General features: G+C 47.9%; 8 protein-coding genes across 8 annotated transcripts; 2 read left to right on the top strand and 6 right to left on the bottom strand.

Moving 5' to 3' along the window:
- Positions 1-7: 7 nt before the first annotated feature.
- Positions 8-2,109, top strand: BKA55DRAFT_132527 (general substrate transporter). The gene is made up of 4 exons (XM_046184845.1): positions 8-698; positions 754-1,155; positions 1,209-1,517; positions 1,568-2,109. The coding sequence occupies exons 1-4, from the start codon at positions 162-164 to the stop codon at positions 1,934-1,936; spliced, it is 1,617 nt and encodes a 538-aa protein (XP_046045037.1). The 5' UTR covers positions 8-161; the 3' UTR covers positions 1,937-2,109.
- On the bottom strand, positions 1,920-3,433 carry BKA55DRAFT_132518 (PLC-like phosphodiesterase). Its single transcript, XM_046184844.1, has one exon. The coding sequence runs from the start codon at positions 3,290-3,292 to the stop codon at positions 2,282-2,284; it is 1,011 nt and encodes a 336-aa protein (XP_046045036.1). The 5' UTR covers positions 3,293-3,433; the 3' UTR covers positions 1,920-2,281.
- A 431-nt stretch (positions 3,434-3,864) lies between these two features.
- On the bottom strand, positions 3,865-11,355 carry BKA55DRAFT_521178 (kinase-like domain-containing protein; the record flags this gene model as incomplete). Its single annotated transcript, XM_046188489.1, has 10 exons — positions 3,865-4,401; positions 4,458-6,293; positions 7,037-7,121; positions 7,280-7,284; positions 7,509-8,133; positions 8,193-8,961; positions 9,017-9,362; positions 9,667-9,830; positions 9,873-10,725; positions 10,777-11,355. The coding sequence occupies 10 exons, from the start codon at positions 11,353-11,355 to the stop codon at positions 3,865-3,867; spliced, it is 5,799 nt and encodes a 1,932-aa protein (XP_046045035.1).
- A 512-nt stretch (positions 11,356-11,867) lies between these two features.
- Positions 11,868-13,325, bottom strand: BKA55DRAFT_597422 (uncharacterized protein; the record flags this gene model as incomplete). The annotated part of the gene is made up of 3 exons (XM_046196072.1): positions 11,868-12,057; positions 12,113-12,637; positions 12,733-13,325. The coding sequence occupies 3 exons, from the start codon at positions 13,323-13,325 to the stop codon at positions 11,868-11,870; spliced, it is 1,308 nt and encodes a 435-aa protein (XP_046045034.1).
- A 608-nt stretch (positions 13,326-13,933) lies between these two features.
- On the bottom strand, positions 13,934-15,417 carry BKA55DRAFT_521216 (uncharacterized protein; the record flags this gene model as incomplete). The annotated part of the gene is made up of 4 exons (XM_046188495.1): positions 13,934-14,186; positions 14,245-14,727; positions 14,781-14,893; positions 14,947-15,417. 4 exons carry the CDS (start codon positions 15,415-15,417, stop codon positions 13,934-13,936), a joined length of 1,320 nt encoding a protein of 439 aa, XP_046045033.1.
- Positions 15,418-16,518: 1,101 nt separating this feature from the next.
- On the top strand, positions 16,519-18,540 carry BKA55DRAFT_132370 (general substrate transporter). Its single transcript, XM_046184843.1, has 6 exons — positions 16,519-16,802; positions 16,873-17,226; positions 17,285-17,666; positions 17,717-17,985; positions 18,039-18,308; positions 18,367-18,540. The coding sequence occupies exons 1-6, from the start codon at positions 16,662-16,664 to the stop codon at positions 18,484-18,486; spliced, it is 1,536 nt and encodes a 511-aa protein (XP_046045032.1). The 5' UTR covers positions 16,519-16,661; the 3' UTR covers positions 18,487-18,540.
- A 54-nt stretch (positions 18,541-18,594) lies between these two features.
- BKA55DRAFT_597419 (fungal-specific transcription factor domain-containing protein) lies at positions 18,595-20,341 on the bottom strand (the record flags this gene model as incomplete). The annotated part of the gene is made up of 2 exons (XM_046196071.1): positions 18,595-20,057; positions 20,110-20,341. 2 exons carry the CDS (start codon positions 20,339-20,341, stop codon positions 18,595-18,597), a joined length of 1,695 nt encoding a protein of 564 aa, XP_046045031.1.
- Positions 20,342-20,487: 146 nt separating this feature from the next.
- BKA55DRAFT_578733 (cytochrome P450) lies at positions 20,488-22,477 on the bottom strand. The gene is made up of 6 exons (XM_046193756.1): positions 22,068-22,477; positions 21,987-22,017; positions 21,791-21,934; positions 21,614-21,743; positions 20,924-21,560; positions 20,488-20,875 (listed from the first exon to the last, which is right to left on the bottom strand). The coding sequence occupies exons 1-6, from the start codon at positions 22,394-22,396 to the stop codon at positions 20,713-20,715; spliced, it is 1,434 nt and encodes a 477-aa protein (XP_046045030.1). The 5' UTR covers positions 22,397-22,477; the 3' UTR covers positions 20,488-20,712.
- Positions 22,478-23,560: the final 1,083 nt, after the last annotated feature.

Genomic DNA, 23,560 nt, shown 5'->3' with positions numbered 1-23,560 from the left:
GAGAAGAAAACTTTGTCAGGATGGGGAAGCACAAAGACTCATCACTTCAAAGTCGGGGCCCCGGACCCCGCTGATTCCTATAAAGCTCTTGATCTGGAGTCGGTTTGTTATCTCGACAGCTTCTCTGCTCGAATATCTCACGGCATACTGATCTTGTAACCATGGGTATCCTCACTCTTGCTGAAGATAGGCCGACGCCGCCTTCGGTGTACAACTGGCGCATTTATGTGCTTGCTGTTGTTGCGTCGTGCGGTTCGAACATGATCGGTTATACAAGTGCCTTTATTGGAACGACTATTACGCTTGATTCGTTCAAGAAGGAGTTTGGGATCGACACAAAGAGTGTCGAGGAGCGAAACTTGATTAGTGAGAACATTGTCTCGCTTTTCATCGCTGGTGCTTTCTTCGGCGCGCTTCTCACTTACATTCTTAGCCACTGGGTTGGCCGCAAATGGTGTCTTGCCATCGCTTCCGCTACCTTCACGCTTGGAGCTGGTCTTCAGTGCGGTGCCGACTCTGGCACTGGCTTAGGAATTCTATACGCAGGCCGTGTTCTATCAGGTCTTGGAACCGGTTTTGCAAGCAACATCATCCCGATCTACATTTCTGAGCTGGCACCTCCTGCTATTCGAGGTCGTCTGGTCGGTCTGTACGAGCTTGGTTGGCAGATTGGCGGCCTGGTAGGATTCTGGATCAATGTCAGTCAAGTCTTCATCTCCTTCATCTATCACACGCTTGCTAACCTTTGGATAGTATGGTGTCCAGAAGCACATGCCCGAAAGCCACCAACAATGGATCGTTCCCTTCGCCGTCCAGATCATTCCGTCTGGTCTTCTCTTCCTTGGAACTCTCTGGCTTCGCGAGTCTCCTCGATGGTTGTTTCTCAAGGATCGCAGAACGCAAGCTATGGAAAACCTTTGCTGGATACGACAACTCACACCGACCGATCTCTATATTACTGAAGAGGTCTCAGCTATCGACCACGCTCACGAGATCCAGAAGTCGACCGTGGGTATTGGACTTTGGAAGCCTTTCAAAGCTCTCAAGGATCGACCAAACATGATGTGGCGTCTCTTTCTGGGATGCATGCTTTTCTTCTGGCAGAACGGCTCTGGAATCAATGCCATCAACTACTACTCCCCAACTGTCTTCTCTGTAAGTTCATCAACCTGGCTTGAGGTGAAATGCACCATACTAACGGTTCTCAGAGCATTGGCGTCCAGCACGATACTGTCAACGTAATGACTGGCATCTTTGGTGTCGTTAAGGCTGTGATGACATTTGTCTGGCTTCTCTTCCTCGTTGATCAACTTGGTCGACGAAAGCTGCTGCTCATTGGTGGTATCACTGGCTCTATCTGTATGTGGGTGTTGGGTGCATATATCTATGTCGTCGACCCTACCAAGAATCCTCAGGATCATTTGACTGGCAGTGGTATTGCTGCCATCGTATTCTTCTACCTCTGGACCGCTGTATACACTCCTACATGGAACGGCACGCCCTGGGTCATCAACTCTGTATGTCTTGCTACTCCAAAGTCCTCATTCACCGGCTAACCAGTGTTCAGGAATTCTTCGACCCCAGTTTCCGATCCCTCGCCCAAGCCTGCACAACCGCCAGCAACTGGCTGTTCAACTTCCTTGTCTCTCGATTCACAGAGCAGATGTTTGCTGCCATGGGTTACGGTGTCTACATGTTCTTTGCGACGTTGTCGTTCTTTGCTTTCATCTTCGCCTTCTTCCTCATTCCCGAGACAAGTGGAATTCCTTTGGAGCAAGTGTACAGACTCTTCAAGCTCAAGCCAATCTGGAAGGCAGACAAGATCCTCAAAGAGCAGCTAAAGCAGGAGGAACAACAGTTCAGATCCGATGTCAAGGGCGAAGTGAGCCAATCTGAGAACCTCGAGGACGTCAGCGACAAGCGCGGTGAGGTATGAAAGCTTGCTTGAGGGACAGAAGTGATATTTTATGAGAAGAATAGACAGACCTATAGACATAGAACGGTAATAGAAGTGGGATTATAAACATTGCGAATGACTTGTCTCTTGATGATTTAGAGCGACTTGCTACGGTGTTGGGCTAATGCCACGGAATGAGCTTCGGAATATCCTCCCAGAAAGTGTCTCCTTCTTGAGACGTTTGATAGAGCTGAAGCTAGTAAGGAAACCAAGATACCATGCATCTTCGCTTGACTTGACCATCGCACCATCTCCTCCATTGTCGGCGAATCATGCGTCTAACGTTCCAGGCAATATTAGGGAAGATCCAGGTTCTGACGGAAGTCAACGACTGAAGTTTTGCTCAAAGATGCAACGGGCAAGGGTCGCATCGCAAAAGTCGGTGACAACCACCCCGTATCTACCCTTTTTAGGCTTCTCGTACTCTTGGGACATGAATAACGCAAGCCAGGGATTCACTCGCTCTGCGTAGTAGCGAGGCTCCCACCATTTGGGCACCTTGCCATCTTTGTCTACCCAAGTGTCGCATGTTGAAGCAAAATACATGACTCTGTCGTTGAGGTCAGCCTCCTTAGCCTCATTGAGCATGTTTAGTGCAGTGTTCCAGCGCTTTTCAATGGTCATTGCGAATTCTGTTGGATTGGGCATTTGCTTCCACTTGCCATCTGGTCCTCCGCCCTGAGGACTGTCGTAGTAACTTGGGTTGTCGAAGTTGATACCCAGTGTTTCGTTGTCAGGGTTCCAAAAGCGCCGCACTAGAATGGCTCGACCCCGTACTTCGCTGAGATTGGGCCAGTGCGCTCCCCTGAACCACTTATATTTATCCCAGATCTCAGACACACCGAAACGGAGATTCCAGTCTGGCACAGTTGTATGAGAAGAACCCCCATTGAGCTTCTCTTCGTCCCATTTGATAGAAATCAGCAACGTTTCGGTTGGGTGATTCCTTAAGAAATCCGCCATTCCATCCAGGACTTGCGTTAGGCTCTCCTTGAGCTTGGCACTCCCGTGGCACAAGCCAAACGCCCAACGACCTCCTTCGTTCTCAAACTTCTCCCAGGAACGGACACGAAGATCAAAGAACCGCACGCCATTCTGGAGCTGCTTCCACATGGGGTCGAGTTGGCACGTTGCAATCGCGGTATAGAGCTCGGCATACATTGCAACAATCCCAGGATTTAACAATGCATGGGACGCGAAGTTGACCTGCGAGTTGCTCTCTACCTCGACATTGGTCTTGATAGCATGACTATTGTGAGTTCCTGGTATTGAAAGTTGTGTAATGTTGAGGTCTCCCGCAAGATCTCCCATCCAATCCTTTGCAGACCGAGTCATTTTAGGGGGTCGGAAGAAAAGAAGATTTAAATATTTGGTTTCAATGATGGGACCAAAATTCTAAGTCGAGCTGGGAGAACATGTGAGAGGAGCTATTGTGGCGTTTAAATATCCGATGAGGAGCCTGTCGGGGATATTTATGTTCTTCTCTTGAGTCAAGTTGCTGTCAAATGGCAAGCGCTGATAAATGCAGTATAATCCGTCTCCACCGGCTAGTAGTTGCGCTATTGATGCAAATACCCATGTAGTATTGGTAGGCTAGCCATCTTCATTCTTTTCAGCATCGTAAAAGGACGTCAGCTGTGACAGTTCGGAAAGCTAACTCCAATACAGGAAACTAAAAATGTAAATATGACCTGACATTCCCAAACCCAGTTAGTTGTTTCTTTCAGCTGTATGCTAGCATTGCCCTCGATGCTGGAGACTATCCCCATTAACCGAGTTCCCCGGGCCCAACCACTAATGTGCACTATAGCAGTAATAGTAGTAGATTTCTTGTAGTAAAAGCAAGGGTATCAAGTCTATTAAAACTGTACAGCCTAAAGAATAACCATTAAGGGGTATAATATCGGCTAAGTCTTTTCTCTAATAGAGAGGGACTTGAAGCCATGGATTAAATCGCTGATAGGGCTGAGTTTTTGCAAAGGCCCTGCTACAGTCCCATCAAACTGAATCTGCGGTATCTTTAGTTGTAGATTACCTGGAGATATAGTGATGTTGTTGCCCATGTGACTCAGCTCATTAAGCATCTCCATCGCTTCCGGGTCGGCAGCCCCCGCACCAAGGTTTGCCTCCACGTGAGATAAGTCAAAGTTGGTCCTGATTCCCTCTTGTCCTCCTGAGATACCTGCCAAGATCTGAGACTGGCTTGAAGGAATGTGACTATCGGTCATTGACTCCAACTGATCCTTCAATGGCATGTGCCTTGATGAGCAAGCGTAACTGCGGTCTTTTCCGCAACGGAGCTGGATATCTTTAAGAGCTCTCAGGACCATGCCTGCAGTATATCGAACAGACTGATTCGGTACTAACATCCCTTCGCTGATCAGATCTAAGAAGTCACACATGGAAGGAGCACACAATTCATGGTCTTTTAGATCTTGAATCGTCTGTGGCAATGAGTTGTTAGCCCATGATGTAGGATTGATTCTGATATGCTTCTTACTGTCATAACTTCCACTTTGACCTCCCCCCGAATGACATTGCTTCTAAATGGTGTGTCGGCGTCTGTATCATCCTCACCCGTGATAACATTATAGAAAGTATCGCTATGATAATTTCCGTTTTTGTTCCGCCAACGATCCTCCTCTAACCTGCTATCGGAGAAGGCCTTGACACAGCTGTGATCCCTCATGAGAAACACAGACGCGTGCTCCAGAAACACACAACCAAGGGACCAAATGTCGTATCTTGCTCCAACCTCACGGCTTACTTCACTCTCAGGCGCTTTGTAAGTTTGCGTATAACCCTTGATGCCAGCCCATGAGGCATGGGACTTGGACTGTGTCGTGTTGAACTGGGTGAGACCAAGATCGGCAATGACTAGATGATCTTTCTTATCCCCTTGATAATCACTAAACCAAAGCAGGTTTTGCGGCTTGATGTCGCTGTGGCGCCCGTACTTTCCTGCCAGCGCAACATGAACTATTTCCTCCATAGTGCTGGCGGTATAAGATGAGCGCTGCTCGTGAAGGCTACCCAAGCTCCGCACAATACCAGCGCATTGTCGGAAGAACCAACACACGTCATCGTATTTGTCAGGGCGGTATAAGCTTGGCATCGTTTTCCATAGATCCGTCAGATCGCCATCAGCCCATTCGAAAACGAGGTAGTAATAGTCGGCCCGTCGAAAGGAGAAAAGAAGCTGATGGAGGTGCTCTCTGTCTGCGAGCTTCTTGATGACCAACCGTCTTGCAAGAGAGTCTGCTTCACTAGGATGGTCCAGTGAACTGTGCTGAACGGCCTTAATAGCGAAACATTTTGGTTTCGGGTACTTACCCCGATACCATAAATGTGACGGCTCGATGAAGGCCTTTGTGACTTTACCATATCCTCCGGACCGAATTTCAGGGGGCTCGGAATCCACGAATGGTAGGACGAAATCTGCAGGGAGGCGAAAATGATCCATAAACTGTCCCTCTTCATCGATAGTGCAGAAGAGGCTGCATAATTGCATCTGCTTCATGGTAAAGTATTCCGCTTGGGGATAAGACCAAGTCCAATACCTTGAAGGTCCTATTTCATTCTTTTCACGATCGTATAAAATAGGCTGCTGCCCCTTTCGCTGAACAGTAACTGGAAGCTGACTATCTTCCACCCTTGCATGGACAAAGTCTAGTAGAAAGTTAAGTCCATCCACCAATATCAATGTAGCCATGATCTTCAGCCTTCGTGGTTCGCCATTAGCTCCATATACCTGGTTGACAAGGCTTATCAAAGATTCATCCGTGAAACTTTGATTTAGTATCTTGTTAACGTTCGTAGGGCTCAGAATCCGAAGGAGCTGTCCCAGGGGTATGAACTCCTGCTTACCAGTACGATCTATGGCGGGCTTCTTGCAGGCATTCATTAGGGCTTCCCAGACAGAGGAAATGTCGACGTGAACCATTAGTGCCTCCGAATCCTGAACATCTCCAAACAAACTCGCAGAAACTCTATAAGAGCCTAAAGATTCAAGCCATTTCTGATGACCCATATCAGAGATACTCCGAAATGTTGATGTGCTTTCTCTCTGAGATAATATTGAAATGTGGATAGACTCTTGTCCTGTCCGGGGCTTCAAGTCGATTTCGGAACGAGATGGCGCTTCTCCCCAATTGGGGATGCCTGTAGGCTCATAATGAGAGACCGTTGTTGAGTTGGGCTGTTGGCTCTGAGATGCGTTGCGGTTTTCTGGTGATGTAACATATGAAGTGGCCGTCATTGGCCCCCTCACTCTTAAACGGGGTTTAAAAGGTTTGACCATACTTTCAAGCATGAACTTGGAATAGAATGGAGATATCTATCAGGTGAGAGGATACTAGACAATACATATTATTGCTTATGATCTCTCAAGCCGACTATTCCACTCTCAATTCAACCGAGCTTGATTCTCTTCAGTACGCTTTCAGCAAATATTAAGCCCCCCTTGCACTGCGGCTGAGACCCCCGGTCGAGACATTGGGGCTTTGCATATGACCAGCCAATGGACGCATTGATAATTCGAACAAGGCTCATAGGTATCCTAGACGTATATTGGCCAGGATGATGCCACAGCGGTTAGAATGCTTGGCCTGAAGCGGCTCGTGCCGCCACCTCTTCGTTATCAGCTTCGCGAATCACTTTGTGCAGCGCCGCGACATTATTCTGGCACCCTGATCTAGCCCAATCTAAGAATACCTGCAGCCAGGGTTGAAAATTCCAGGCAGAAGCTATTGAGTGGCTGCTTCGATTGCTCAATCCAGAGCCTGCTTTTCCACGGTGTGTCAGATGGAGGCCACCCAAGGAGGCCTCGAGGCACAGCCCCCGCTTCTGAGGTTGCCTTGTCTGCCTTTTTTCCAATTTATCATTTCTGAGTCATATCGCGTCTGTGATCGAGTCCTTTTAAATCAGCCACTTCCGTGTTTCTTCTCCGACTTCCATTTCAAGCGTATTTTCATCTATCCGTTGACGTCCAACTTCATCAATATCTCTAGTCCTGTTCTCAAAATGCCTGGGCAAATACAACAGCACAAGAGTGGGCAAGCAGTGACCAGCTCTTCATACGATACTATCCACATCAATGCAAAGGACGTCAGCCCACAAAAACTTCTCGCTATCCTCGAACGAAGGCTGCCCCGAAACAAGTTCTCTGTCGAGATGCAGCAAGATATATACACCATACGATGGGACCGTGACTACTTTGGACGCGGGATATAACAACACGATGCTCCGCCCATGTAATGTTCCTCTCTGCAAACCGTCTTCCCACGGCCCTCAGAAGGACTCGCTACACGAATGCAGGCATACCGCACCTGTATATCATCATTCATAGTATTTGGGGAGTACAGGACTTCCTAAGCTAGTTATCGGCGTTATTATATATAGAATCATGGGGATTCACAATGGAAGAAAAAGGACTCATGGAATACAGTTCAGTTATAATTTAAGGAAGCAACAGCTAGTAAATCACAACATCCTCCCCATCCCGTGCGATGTTATGTTCAAGAAGCCAGGCCACGCCAACTCGAACATAAACCTTCGCCCATTCTGGTTCGTCTTCGCATAAAGCAACAAGAAGAACATAGTATACTTGGACCCGCGATTCTCGTTTCTTGTCTTTACCAAGGACAACCCCCCGCAAGTTCGATAGTTCGAACTCAGACTCTTCATCAAGTTTGACTCTATCGTGCATATCCAGCTTTTCCAATTTCAGATCTCTAGCAAATGCTTTCAACATAGTCCTCTTGGTGCTTGTACCAGTTTCTGAGCCAGATCGTAGCAAGCAGTCGGTACTCCATTCGACCTTGTCAAAAGGTATATTCGCATAGGTGATCGGACCCTCATATGCCATCCATGACCAAGAAGGAACATGATGGTCATCTTGGAACGTAATACTGTTCAGAAAGACATTCTCAGGTCGGGACCATAGTAGGCTTCTCGCCAGGTATTGCTCAAAGACCCCAAATTCGCCGCGAGACTGGAGCACAGATGAAAGGCGTTTCTCAAGACCCAGGATGGCCACTGGTCGGTCTGACATATAGCTGAAATTGAGTCTGGAATACTTCTCGTAAAGGTTTTGGAATAGAGTAATTCGTCCACCTTTGTAGTACTTGAGTATCGCCCTAGGGAAATCCGAGTCTGCGAACAGAGCTGATTGGGGACTAACAAAGGTAATTGTTAAAAGGGACATAAATAACAATGGGTAATGGCGAGTACTTACTTTGACAGTTTGAAGAGTCGCTCACAATGCACTCCGTTTCCGCATTCCCAGTAAACTTGAGTCTTGGTGAAATGCAGTGTCCTTCTAGACAAAGCCCGCTCCTGCATCACCCAACCGCGGGTATTCAGGCGCGCCAACTCTATATCTCTGTTATAATCCTCCATGAACTCCGAAATGTGAAGCAGTCCACGACTTGGAGTTTTGACCGTTGCAAAAGCTGTCGAGTTGGCTCGAGGAGTAAGGAATCCCTCGTGAGACGCCGCTGCTGATGTCGCCGCGATTGTACAATAGGCGTTGCTGAAAACCTGACCCATTCGAGCAGCTTCTCGTCGCCAGTCCTCCGGATCATCTTGGATGATACACAATGAGTCTATCCACAGGTATGAGATATTGAGTGCTCTCGTGACTTTGATGGCTTCCTGGAAGTTAAGAGGCAGTTGTTTGTGCGGTATCTCGGTGCGAAATTGGTCGATGTTGCTAGTCAAGGTAGTCAGACTCATGCTGCCTCCCCAGCAGTGGCTGAGAGCAAGGTAACGTAGAGAGCGAGAATCGTCAATATCATCTAAGTGTTCATTCGATTCACCCACGTAAATCAGCCGACTGGGCATTTGGACAGCACCGCCGTCCGAGGATGTGTTTGGCGCATGGCCATGCTCATTATCACATACATGGAGCCACTCTTGAAAGAGACGATACCGTTCAGGACTTTCGGGAGGGGATAAAGTTGGATATCCCACCTGAACGGATCCAAGATCATGATCATCATAAGCTAATATGTCAATACTTAGTGCCACAGATATGATATGTAGACATTGAAAACGTACCCGGATTGGAGAACAAGGAAAGCATTGGCGGGCCGTCACGCCCATTCAAGTTGAATGTAGGGCCGTTTCGAATGCAGTGTGATTCCTGATCTTCTTCAAGACCAAGCCTTTGCAAGACGACGTACAGAAGATTGCACAAGTCACATGCCGAAGCACGAGTTTCAAAATCCCCCAGTTTACCAGATATAGTAGCATCGGGCTCCCAGATGCGAAGCATTGAACAAGAGTCGCACAATCGACTTCTGTCTGTTAGGTTCGGGGTGATAGTCTCGGACAAGAATTTCTTTGCAAACTCATTGTCGGTACTGACTGTCCATTGATCGAGTAGCTTGGCGCTTTGCTGTATCTGTTAGTATACACCAAACACTATAGAATGAGTATGGTAAAGCATACCCGCTAAAAGGTTCTTGTAAGTAGACTGAATCAAGGTGAAATACTCATGATGCACTAACAGTCTCAAAGGTAGTTAGTACCAGAATCCAACAAGTCAGTATACGGGATTGCCTGATACATACATTCTGTATGTCGCGATATCAGATACTTCATCAGCTTTTCCATTCTTCGGCAAAGAGTCTAACGTTTTGACTCACATACTACCTTGCTGTTAGCTGTCAAGTCCAACGCACTAGGGTTCGTATTATTCAACGTACAACCATAGCAGCGGTATTACCCGAAGGAACGGCCGTAGTATTCAAGCCCTTGTCTTGGATACTAGATAGCTCAGGAGCGTTTCGACTCATGCCGTCGTTTCCGTCTAGTAGACCCTGATTGTGCTGAAGGGGGTCGGACTCGGTGGCCTGCTCTGTAGTCAGGCCTAGCGGCAGATCAAGTCCATGTTTTGGGTGAAGATACTGACTGTAACTATCTCTTATACTTTCCAATTCCTTGTAAATATCCGACGCACTGCTACGATCATCGCTGTCGGTAAGGAGCATTTGCTTTAAGGCCATGGCTAGTATTCGCTGGATTGCCTTGTCACCCGGGGTATCCTTGATAGCAGCTTCCAGGCTCTGTATTCTTTCCTTAACATTATCATCAAGGTCTTCGCGTCCAGAGTCCCAGAATCGTCGGTCCCTTCTCATAGACCGGTCGAACTCCTTGTACTTCTGCCTTCCCAGTTTGGCCCATATGAGAAACTCGATAAAGACACAACCGAGAGACCAAATGTCGAACTTCCGCGATAGCTTTATGTCGTCAGATCCTTCCGCCGGCTCCCCGTCATCCTCGAACAAGAGGTCAAATTCAGGGGGGCTGTATCGCCTCGTGGTAGCCTTGGCAGTCGTCCCATTCAGTCGCCTGCTTGTTGCCAGGATGTGAAGCTTCGAGAGTCCAACGTCTGTTATCTTCAGACAGTAGCTTCCAGACTCCTCAGGGAACAATAGGATGTTCGCAGGCTTGAGGTCGCCGTGTCGATACCCCTTGTCCGCCAACAGACTCAAAGCACTGCAGAGCCCGACCATTTGATCAAGCATCCATTTAATAGCAGACATGTCCTCATTCGAATTGTTTTTCAAGAAGTTATACAGGTCTCCTCCTTTCGCCCACGGGAAGAAGAAGAAGGCCTGCTTTCCTCTGGTACAGGCGAGAACTGCTTTGATGAGATGGTCGTGATCGAGCATTCGGACAGACGTCACATTAGTCATCTCTTTCTTGACGTACTTGATCTGATCCTCACTCTCCAGCTCCATCTTTTTCATGGCCATTGAGTGCTATATCATGTTAGATCAAATATGTTGAAGAGCCGGAGCTGGCGGACTTACTTCTGTCTCCCGTGGAACATGGGCAGGGTGCATCTTGATCTTGGAAACGGAGCTAAACCCAGAGACAATAGGAATGCCTTTCTCGACCAATGGCAAAGGGATACCTTGCTTCAGTGCATATTCGAACTCTCTTTCAAAGATAGGGGCCAAGAATGGCCATTGCTTCTTCGCGAAATAGTCGACATCTCTATAATGCAATCTTTTTCCGAAAAGAGTGGTAGTCCAGTCCGAGTCTCTCGCACTTTTGACCTTGTACCCTTGGCTGATCCATTGGACCTCTATTGGGAGATGATAATCAGAAAAGCCATCGGATAAGAACTCGTCAATCAAGTCTAGCATGTCGGCTCGGGCTAAGATCAGGAAGATAATTTTCGCAGGGCGTCGTCTGTCATAGATCCGTTCGTTCAAGGCATCCTGATTTGGACAATTTTGGTCCTTTAGAATGTCGCTGATGCACTTTTTCGATGTTAACAATTTGATCGTGGTAGTTGAGATGAAAACTTCATCACTCGAATTTTCCTTCTCCGCCTTGTCGCACTCATCCAAGAAACGGCCTAAGGTCCAAGGTGTCGCAGCCATGACTGATTCAGTTGATTTGTCGAGTTATGTTGAGGCTGTAGATAAGGCGGAACGAAATTGTAGATGAAGATGATGAAAATGGGGTCGAGACTGATTATACCTGGGGTCTCTGCATGGTCAGCAACAGGCGTCGAGTCGGCACTTGCGCATAATGCCTTACCATGCAGCACAGCCGACTAATGAAATGAGCCTATGATGAGGCCTTTTTCAAGCTCTCCTTTGTATTTTCAACTACAGTGGTGCTGAAGTCATCGTCGTGATTCTGACGCCTTTCTAACCTGTTTCGTTGCATCCATGTGCGTCCCTTGGGCTATGTTTGAATCAGCTAATATGCATGTTCTTCAAGGCAGCCACTCATCTCCGTGGCATCCTGGCTCAAACAAAATTGGAAATTTGAAATGCTACCGTCAGGCAATCCGGTGGAGTTTTACAACGGTCATATTATAAAGTGAGCCTGTTGTAAACAGAAGATTATGGTATATTATGTACTAGATCTAATTAGCTATGGTCAATCACGCCGCCGCATAAGTCTGGCCAAATGGCTCCAACTTGACTCCTTCAATATCAACGTATCCATATTTGGACTGGTCATCATTATGCGCCATCCCCTCACCCCATTTCTGCATAGATTCTTCGAAGATTCGCTTGTGATCCTCGCGACTCAAGTCAAGAGGGTGCTTATCCTTACCAACCAGTCGGATTCTAAAAGTCAATTAGTCTCATGTTCATTAATATCCGAGCTTTTGTGTAGACTTACTGTGTACCAGCAGCAACGTTGGTGATACCAAAGTTCTGCTCATCAAGCAAGGTGTCGATTGCGCTATTGGCCTCACCCTTGAGAATCTTGGCCGGCAAGTCGAACTCATTGGTAACAGGTCGTGCCAAGCCAATACCATGAACCGTCTTGAGAGCCTCATTCATAGCCTTGACAGTCCTTAAACCACCAGTGACGTAAGCCTTGGTCTTGGTAAGCTCGGGAATGATCTTTCCGGCAAACTCGAGGAAGAAAGCCTCTCGCTTCTTCGAACTCTCTCGTCGGTGGGAGAAGGCAAGGCTCTGGTAAGTTCCTCCAGAAAGCTCAACGAAGTCAAAGCCATGTTGTTCGAGTTGCTTGCAAAGAACCTTGCAGTCGTCGGTAGAGAAACCGCCTTCTTGAAACTCGACGCTGTTGACCTTGATGGAAAGACTGAAAGACTTGTCGGGGACACGGGCGCGGATGGCATCGGCAATCTCAAAGATGATGCGAGATCGGTTCTCGATGGAACCACCGTACTTGTCTGTCCTCTTGTTCGTTGTAGGTGAAAGGAATTGGGCCAAGAGATAGCCGCTTCTCTGTGTTAGTATCATATCCAAAGCACTGAGACTAGGTCTACTTACTGTGCACCATGCAATTGGATGCCGTCATAACCAGCCTTGTACAGGAACTCGGCAGCATGAGCAAAGCCCTCAATAACATTCTTAAAGTCTTGCTCATCCATGGGCTTGGGCTTGGCAAAGTGCATGCCCATCACCTCACCCTCCAGTTGCACATCACTAGGAGAAATGGGGTTCTTCTGAATATGATCAGCAACCTGACGTCCGGGGTGGCTGACCTGCGCAACGATCAAACTGCCATGCTTTTTGCTAACAGTCGCTAGTTCCTTGAACGCTTCAAAACGTTCGCCAGACACAGGTGCATCTCGAGGTACGATAGGATTTCCAGCAGCCTCAAGTTGATCATATTCAATCATGACGTTTCCAGTCAGGATGACGCCGAAATCTCCCTCGCCCCATCGTCGGTAGACGTTGATGAGTTCTGGTGTAGGAACGCCTCGTTTCTCAAGGACTTTGGGATCCCATGTCGAGAGTCGTTCTGTCATTGCAGCCTTCATAAATCGGTTCTTGGCAGTCTTACCGCTGAACTCGAATTTGAGAGGCTGGCCCAAAGGGCTTGCGTCTGCAGTTTCAGTAGAGAATCGTCTTGGTGCCATTTTCATATAATATTATCTGAATTTGATATTCAACTCACTACCTACAAACCAGGGACAATCTCAATGTTTATAAACTTCCGCAAATATTAGAAATCGGAAGACTTGTGATGTCATGACTTTTGTGGTTTTGTTCCATCATTGCCACGATTGCCACGAACTTCGCTCCCAAGGCCCAGTTAATGCCGTCATGTTCCACTTTCAGACCACAATTTCGGTTTAGTTCACGGCGATGGTGCTTGGAATAGAAACTCTTTACCGAGGTATGGCTTCAATATAACGTTAAAGCCATCTCATAGAAAGACGCTAGAAGGTTCTCGGATTTCTGCCGAAGTTTCAAGACCAACGGGAACCTACGTTTATGTGACGATCGCACGATTCATGAGTAAGGCACGGTTATTTCATTGACAGGGGCAGATTATCCAGCATGAGTAAGTGACCAACTGCCGAAGTCTATGACGCGTGTTTGACAACTAGGACAGGCACCGACAGCCTACCCTGGAGACTTTGACGATGGAGGCCCGCATCAGGTCAACACCATAAAACGCTGACTGTAAATTTGATGACGGAAAATAAATAGAGTTAGGATAAGCAGAAACAGTGATACAATTCTAACCCGCTACTTGTGCCATTACAGGGGCTTCGTCGACCAACACGTTGTCCTTGACCTCATTCACCTTTGGAGTCTTGAGAGCACTCTCAAAATTCTCTTCTGCATACCGCTCAGCATCAAATTGGTGAATCCAATCCTCGCGTGGGAATCCGATACTGCTAGGATTCTCCTTCAATTTATCCCAATCTGTTTTGTGCCAAAGATCTCTTGTTGACTCTCCCGTCTTCTGAACCGCTTTCACGCGCTCATATCTTATCATCAGGTTAGTTTTGCTGAAGAAATGTACAAGTTGCATGCTGGAAATCCTACCTCAGACCTTGGTGAGCCTTAAGTGCACCAGGGATGTTGCCCTTGCCCGCGCGCTTCAAGCAGACAGCAATAGTAACGCCATCTTCCATTGCTTGAGTGGCACCTTGGGCGCTTGTCGGGAGAAAGGGATGAGCGGCATCACCAAGAAGCGCGATTCGACCTTTATTACTGATCCAAGTCGGTAATGGATCGCGATATACAAGTTTCCAATCAACGACTGACGGCGTCTTCTCAACGATTGCTCGACATGTCGGATCCCAATCCTTCAGAAGCTCTAGCACCTCTTCTATCTTACCAGGAAAAGACCACGACTCATCTATATCGTGGTCATCTTTATGTGTCAGTACCCAGCAGCAATCCTTACCCCCTTTCAAGGTCGAGAACAAGAAGTGCACATCTTGTCCGATCCAGCCGTTGAAGGTATCGCCATTCTCGCAGAACTCTTTTGTACGGGGGTCTTGGATCATGTCTTTGTTTGAGAACCTTATACTTGTTAGCAAATGATTTACAGTCACCATCCAAGACTCCGATCTTACCACGCTCTCCAAACAGCGTATCCACTGCTCTTGGGCTTGTCGACATATCCTAGAACAAGCTCTCTTGCCTTTGACCTCACTCCATCAGCACCTATCACCACGTCGCCGGTAATCTGGAACAAAAGTCAATAAAAGGTCCGTATTCTATGAGAAATATGTAAGATACCTTTTCTCCAGTCTTCAATATGATACCAGCTTGTGTATTGTCCTCGAAATACTCAGAAACTCGTTGGCCCAGATGGATTGGAATACCCAGCTCATCGCGCGCATAATTGAAGATAATCTCATGCAACTCGCCTCTATGGCCGTTCAACACTGGAGCTTCAGGATTGGGAGGGGGCCGTTTCTGATGATATACGACCTCCCCTGTGTCCCATTTGTGAATTCTGAAGCCATATTCTTGGATGTCAATGCACAACGGGCGTAAGCGGGCTACAATCTCTCCGTCAGTCCAGCGATGAAAGATCCTCCCGGCATTTGCACCAAATGATATGATGTCTCCAAGAACTTTGAGCTCAGGAAAGGACTCATAAATCTCAACGTCGTGACCTTGCCGGTGGCATTCAATAGCGGCAGTCAAGCCACCGAAGCCGGCCCCAACGATGATGACCTTGATACCCGATGTGTGAGGTGCCATAACTTTTACAAGACTGAACAGGTGGTTCTGACACTTTCACAGCCTTTTACCTGGGGTTTGATGTAACATATCACTTATGTGACCATAAAGGGGAGCGGAAACCATCGCCCTGGTAAGCCGAGGTAGCTGTCCTCGTCTTGTTCCCCGCCCTTATTGATCTGCAACCAAGATCCTTCGGCAGCCAAGAGTTGGTTGGTCATGCTAGTGTCACAAACTCGCTAAAACCCTTTACGGCAATGACTATAACTCTTTCATCAGTGTATTCCACTCGCTACCGATGACGTCCAGTCCACTGGAGCCATTGTCCTTTGCAAGACAGCCTCTATTCTCCATGCGGAACAGTCAGATCTGATGCTCGGATTATAAGGCCGTAACTACCAAAAGAAGTTGTTTCCTTGGGTGGCTAGAACAAGCTGCTATCATCTCTTTATTCGGATCATGTAACGCACTTGACATCCCCTCAATACCTGTACGCTAGCAGCCAGGTATGTGGCCCCATTGGTTATGAACTATGCAAAGCAACGCACGCCCTGCAAGCTGCGGATGTGTATCAGAACGTGACTGACATGTCATCGCTTTGTCAGGAAATGTTGTGACAATCAGTACCAGTCTGGATGATGAGGGGGAAAATGTTACCCTGGTCCCGGCATTTGGCTCGGGAATTAGCAGGACAGCAAGTCGCGATGTTCAGAGGCCCTCAGTCTAAGCTGAAAACTCATGCAAGACGAGACTAAAATTTCAGCATGACTCTCAGATTGCGGGGGAAGTACTTGGCAATCTCATTAGGCTTCACATGTTGTTGGTTAAAGTTGATGCAAGGCAGCTCTAGTCCATAACTTTGTAGCTTCGGGTTTAGTTTGACAACTCCTCCCATCGGATCTATACCGCCGATATCAGCACAAGGAGGCGACTTTCCGCCGGATGAAACACCCCGATGCCCCAAAGATACAACAATCATTCCCACTTTCAGGCAGATGAGCAGATGTAACTCTCACTTGATCTGCAACTCTAAGTGGAACCTATCATGCACCCCGCACCTCGGTTAAGTGCCAACCCTCATCGACATAGCTAGTGATAAGAGGTTTCGATGTTTTTGTGTCTAGATGAACGCATGCGAGATGATTGACCAAGTCTCTCCAGTTGAGCTCCAGTATGAAAGGAAACGGTAGCCGCAGAAACATGATGTCCAGCGCGGTTGACTGCTCGATTCATCTGATCGTTATCACTTCATCTGGCCCTTCATTATGGCAGACCCATCGCAGGATACTATCCGCGCCCACTGGCGATGTTTCATAGCATGCGGCATCATTGTTCTTTCTCCTTTCCAATATGGTCTTGACTTTGGGCTGATCGGTGGACTACAAGCCATGCCTGGGTTTCTCAAAGTGGGCATCTGCATTCCCTGCTGTTTGACGAGCACCCGAGCACTGTACTGACTACTGCTCTCTTGATCAGATCTATGGCTACCGAGATCCAGAAGTCGCCATCGGATGGAACATCGACACCACTCGACAGCAACTTATCTCGTCCCTGATGACGATGGGTGCTTTCATAAGCTCCAGCCTCGCGGGGTTCGTCGCCGCAAAACTTGGAAGGAAGATGTGTCTTCGAATGGCTTGCGTTCTCTGCGCCGTATCGAACATCATCATGATGACCACGAGCCATATTGGGCCACTGTACGTCGGCCGGCTTCTTATCGGGTTGGCTAACGGCTACTTCATGACCTTCTCCCAACTCTACATCCAAGAAAGTAGTCCGGCAAAATATCGTGGTTTGTTCTTGACTGTGTTTCATCTGTGCACAACCTTTGTCAGTGCTCTTATCTAACAGCATGAAGTGCATATCGATACTGACTCGTGGTTTGTAGGGCACCCTCATCGGTACCATAATCGACTGGACAACGGCGAAACGCCCTGATCGCTCTGCATATCTCATCCCCCTCGGAATGATATACATAGTTCCGGCTATCATATTCGTTGGTTTGCCTTTCATTCCGGAGTCACCAAGATGGCTTGTGCTTCAAGGACGCTACGAAGATGGTCTCAAGTCTCTTAAGTGGCTCAGGCCAGAAGGCGCAGATACCGAGGCGGAGATCGCAGATATTCGCCAAGCCATAGACAACGAGCGTGCATTGTCCAAGAGTGTCGGCATCTTGGATATGTTCAATAATCCGATCGACAGACGGCGAACTATGATCTCCATATGTGCTGTGTGCCTCCAAGCTGCCACTGGGTCAATGTTTATCATTGGTAACTATCCCCTTTGTCGCCCATGAGATATGTAACTGACCTTTATGAAGCTTACAAGGCCTACTTCTTCGCGATGGCCGAAGTTCAAGACCCGTTTGCAATGAGCAACGTCCTTAGCATGGCAGGTATGCTTGCTATCATCGCCAATGTTTGTATCGTTGTACGGTATGGAAGGCGACGAGTACTCCTCCTTTGTGGCCTCATAACCGCTGGTTTCTTCCAATTGATCATCGCGATTGTCTATGATCACAACCCGGGTGCGATTGTCACCGGCCAGGTACTGGTTGCACTTTCATGCTTCTACATGATGGCGTTCAATGTGAGTGTTCCTATGCTTATATGAGAGACTGCCTGGCTAACCTTTTCACCCAGGGCATGATTGCTCCATATTCATGGCTAGTTGCCGGGGAGATCCCTTCACAACGCCTTCGAAGCTATACCTTCGGCCTTGCCGCAGCAGCTGGATTCCTCGGCGCATGGCTGATCACATTCACCGCCCCGTACTTCATTAACCCCGTCGCGTTGAACTGGGGGCCAAGATATGGCTATATCTGGTTCCCTTCGTGCATCATTAGCGCTGTTTGGGTGTACTTCTACCTGCCTGAAGTGAAGGGACGAACCTTGGAAGAGATTGACGCTATGGTACGCAATTTGAAGTCGATCCAAAGTTCAAGGCAAGATTACTCACCATGCTGTGTAGTTCAATGAGAGACTCCCGGCCAGGAAGTTCCGAGGTTATAAAGTGCAAGACCCAGGTATCGGAGAGACTGTTGGAAAGTCAAGCGTTGAACTCAACGTCGTTGAAACTGAGAGAGTCTAGTAATAGCTCTGTGATGGACTAGTCTGTATTCATCACAGTAGCAGGTATGCCTCTGCTATCTCCTTCGGGGGAGAAGAAACTCTATGGCCTTCCTCAAGTAGCTGAGACCTAGTAAGGAAGAAAGTCGACGTTGATACCTTCAATCGTCTCCCAAGTACGCGTCGAGTCATCAGGGTGCTGAACCCAAACTCTTTCCAATAACTCCAACGTCTTGAATAAATGAGGAGTCTTCATCCACCTTCCAATGTCTGCGAGCTCGAGCCTGATCTGATCTCGTGCAGCTCCGATAGCATAAAGCCCGGCGGTGAATAGGGGTGAGACTAACAGTACTCTCGGCGAGAGTCCAGACTCACGAGACGTTCTATGAGCGCACTGAATGATTTGAGCGACACAGAAGCGGACTTCGGCAGCGAAAGGAGGCAGAGATCTCATGCTACAGTACAGGTGCAAGAGTGCCATATAGAGAAAGCCAGCGTTGCTGAGTGCGTAGTTTTGGATATCTTTTGCTGAAAGAAACGAAAGCATCTCTGATCTGATAATCATATTCTCAGCTTTGTCGCGAGAGAGCCGTACATGTATCTGCTGAACAAGATTCTCCGTTTCGAGTTCGAGTTCAGGGGTGCGCATGTGTTTCTGTCCCAGGAGAGTTCCGACTTCCTTGAATAATGCAGGCAGATCAGACATGACACCACCGTAAATGTCAAAAGACACTCCAGAGTCAGCTTCGCCGTGGACAAGAAGCTGGCCGCTGAGCAGCCCGGTTGGACTCAAGGAAGCTAGTGCTTCCGCATTATGGAACCAACTATCCAAGAAGCCGGTGTTTGCAGGTATATGAGGCCTGCTCATCACTTGTTTGCCTGTTTGAGATGTCTGGAGGATAGCGCGCGCACCATCAAGATGGATGCGCCATAATGATGTTCCACCATAAATCTGAGCCTGGCATAGTGTTCTCGTGGTCGCCAACGCCACGGCTTGTGACGTAGAGTCAGTATCTTCCAACAATCTTCGAAGATGATTGATGCTCGCCCAATGAAGGCTGTCTATAAGTCGCTGCGAGTTTCCAGGCAGCATACCGATGGCATCGAGATGAACAGCGGCGAACGCCATCACGGCGTAGAGTAAGCTGGGCTCTTGGAGCGACATCGGGACGAGGAATCGGCAAATCTCTGTTTTGGCATAGCTGCTTGGGACTGTGAGTCTCATCGTTTCGGAGAGGTAGAATTGGAAGAGGTATTGAGCCATGGGAGGAAGAATGGATATCTGATGTTGAGGTCGCGGAATAAGCGACTCGAAAGGGCGCAGAGGACTGGTTAGACTATCTTGTGGGTGAGCCCTTGGAGATACCTCAGGAATGCAATCGCTTTCCAACATCAAGGTGTTTTTGGTGGTGCTGCGATTCCCATCCAATGTATTCGGCAGGTTTTCCGGCACATGGTTTTCTGTCGAGCGCTGTAGCATTGTTTCATGGTTGGCATCTGACCGCGTTGCTGAGATCCTCCGCGATGTCCTGGACCTAGGCGACGGGGGATGAATCGTGCAGTAGACGAAGCCATTGTCTGTTGAGGTGTTGCCTAATTCAGTATTAATTGGTGCTCATCAAAGCCTCTGGGCCATTGAACGTACCTGTTCTTTGAATACCATGAAGACATTTTCCGAAGGTAGATTTCGCGAACGACCTTCCGCCCCAACTCAGCGCAACCTCATATTTGCAGATGCTCCCCGCCTCAACGCATCTATCGCAGAAAGGCCTGCTCTCATCGCACTTTTGCCGTCGTTGGCGACATCGTACGCATCCCTCTCGAGATCTTGTTTTCTTTGGTAACAATTTGCGGGTTTCTGAAACTGGAGCGCTCATTGCTATGTTCGCGGTCGATTGAGATGAGCTGGTGACAGTTCGGCGAGTGGCTTTGGCGACCTGGCTTGGTGGAAATCCCCGCAGGGTTACACTAACGCCAGAACGAGGTTAGTCCTCCTGAGGTCCTTAACCAACGTTCTCTGGGTAGCTAGTCGTCTCATTCTTTTATGGGAGAAGTACTGAGATTTATCATCATGCTGAGCTGTACGTCATTGTCTAATTGCTCGTTCTCGGGAGTATCCTTCCTCGCCAACGCTCAAATCTCGATCAACTTGATATCGATACATGCATCATGTCTCCAAGCCTCTCCAGACATGATTCTATGAACATGGCAATCTTCAAGAATCTTCCCATTTTCAAAATCCGCGACCTCACTCCCACTCGATAAACTTCAAAATACACTTCTGGTCTTTCGGTCGAGATGTAAAAATCTGATCATCCATACTCATATCAAAAGCCATACCGTCAGCGGGGCTCGTTCTATATCGCGAATATATGTCACGGAGAAGCGTCTTCATCTCGATGATAGCAAGACTGGTGAATGATTAGCCAGTATCCTCAACTTGGGGCTCGCTTACTCACTGTCTTCCGATACATGCGCGACCTCCATTAGAGAACGCAAAGAACAGTCGGTTTCGCTCAGCTGAGCCTTTCTCGTCCAGCCACCTCTGCGGCTCAAAGCTGTCCGGGCGGGGAAATACCTCTTCGTCCATTCGATGCATTGAGTATGGCTGACAGCTCACGATAGTACCTCCAGGAAGCCAGTGGCCATCAACAGTTGCGCCGCCTTCGGGAACGCACCTCGGTAAACTCATGGGGATCGAAGGGAAGACTCTAAGACCTTCTTTGACGACTGCTTCGAGGTATTCAAGTTGATCGACAGGGACATCGGGGTTGGCTCTAAGCTCGTCTCCAAGACGCTCCTGGATGAAGGTATAACCTTCCTGGGAGATTTGCCACATCAGAAAGCACAGTGCATCACCAGTGGTTTCAATCCCGGCGAGCATGTGATCCATACATTCGGATGCGATATCAAAAGTACCCATGCCGAACTTCTCTTCCTGCATGCGACTCACCAGTGTAAAATCAGCGGCACCGCCCTTTTTCACACCGTTGAGCACAAGTTCTGTAGCTTTAGGAATGCCGCGCGACTTTCCGAACAAGCCCAACTGGTCTGCAACGCTGCCAAGAGTAGGGTGGTAGTAGTTTAAGAGTCGTCCTGTTATCGTTCGTCTCAGTACTGTACTCTCCAAGGTAATCCATGATACTTACTAACAAGACTGTTGTCAAACACCGCCTCATGGAGTGTCTCTTCATCTGCAGCCTGAAGAATCGACTCGCTACCATGAGGATGGAACAGGTGATGCGTGACACAGTCGAACGCGTAGCAATGGAGGAACATCTGCTCGTTGTTAGCTTGGTAGCGCAGAAAAGATTAGAGGCCCGTACATAAACGTCAAGCTCCTGCTTTGGAGAAGCTTTGCAACGGGCGATAAAGTTTTGGGATCTCTCTTGTATACCATGTAAAGAAGCTTCGCGGTTGACGTTGGTGTTTGCGTAACGGTCGGCGATTACCCGTCGTCTCTGGCTGTGCTGTACGAGATGGTTAACGATTTGCTGGCTCTAAAGGTAGTTCGAGACTTACTGGGCCTTTCTGCAAGCTTGAGAACATCGTTCTTCTCTATGTTAGTTCAATATACTATAGTGACGTGAAGGACCGACTTACCTGAGTCCAAACTGAGAGAAGAGGTTGTAGAAACTTGTTTTGTCAAAGCCACTGCCTTTGGACAGGTATATCTCCTTCATCGCGTCCAGTGACGAGAAGACAACCTCATTTGGGGCCACACGGACTGCATTCCCGTACTCCTGATGCATCTCATGAACAAACTCCGTTCTTTTGCCGCGAAGTTCATAGTATCGCAGGTACCAAGGTGTCAGAAGACCTAGGCGAGGTCCTGGGAGTGAAGCTAAAGGTGAACGCAGACGGACGATCAAAACGCCGATGAAAACGAGAGCAGCTGCTCCAGCAAGAAGAACAGGAGAGAGGACCGCCATTTTTCAGTTATTATTAAGAACAAAAGAATAAAGTCTCAGGAAGGGAAATGTTGCACCTATATACCCATTCTTGACGTCTGTCTTGTCAAGCCCAAGTTGGGAGAAGTGGAGCATCTTGATGTGTGCCGCGGGAGCCCGTCCAGTCAAAGAGACGATCAGATTGTCTTTACAACGCTTGTACCAAACAGGAATCTCTAAGAGATGGCCGATTGGCCCCCGCAGATAACTCCCAGGTAAGGAGTAAACATGATCAAACTTTACTCACTCACTCAGTACAAGTTCAGGAATTAAGTTTTGGTAAATATTTGTCTATTCTGCTTTGCCTTCCTTTCTTCTCCCTATGGATACGTAGAAGTGGGTCAAGTATTTACTTTTCCTCTTCTATTACTACGCACAGTTTTTGAAAATTTCCCCCAGTTTTGGAATGTCAAAGATCACACCAATATGACAATGTTGTCATGACTGTTAGTAGTGAGTGTACTGAAAGTCATTTAGCTTATCAAGAGTGTTTTTAAGTGGCCTTCGTGGCCGCCATTTTCTTTTAAAAGTCTTCTGTTTCTCACAACCATTCATAAATCTTGGGGTGTTCTTGTTCGTGATGGAGTATTCCATTTTGGCACCGCCCCCGTACTGAATGTACTTGCATTTAATCTCACCGGGACCGAACGTACCTGTAAATGCCCTGTGGCGGAATTCATGAGCGGGCAGCGTATTGAAAACAGGGATATGTCAGCAAGGAAGAGCAATGTTATTGGGTTGTGCAGCTCATTGAAGAGACGGTACAGTAGATTAAGTACTATTATTCGATTTTCCTCTGCCTCTGCTGTCAAATGAGTGGTTTTCGATGCTTGGGGACATTGCTCACCAGAGCTGCGACAGATCATCTGATAGGTAATACGTGGTGCTATATCTCCGACAATGTCTGTCCATAACATCCGTATGCTCTGAAGCTCGTATAAATGAAAGTACATGACACTCCCATTGACTCAAAGCACTCTCGGCCATTTCTCCAGCGAAAAGTGAGCTACGTTACTTGGATGAGTTGGGCTGACGAGCGACTCAGATCTGACATACGATCGACCAGGACACGAGGTACCATTGCTGACTGCCCCGTTTCCATTGGCGCAGATACGTTTTTATTACACCATTGGCGAAGAGGATCGA

This window comes from Fusarium redolens (assembly GCF_020744475.1).
Source record: "Fusarium redolens strain MPI-CAGE-AT-0023 chromosome Unknown BKA55scaffold_16, whole genome shotgun sequence".
In the NCBI taxonomy this organism is placed as follows: domain Eukaryota; kingdom Fungi; phylum Ascomycota; class Sordariomycetes; order Hypocreales; family Nectriaceae; genus Fusarium; species Fusarium redolens.
Note: the sequence above shows the minus strand (reverse complement) of the source record. Positions and strands in the feature narration are given on the sequence as shown.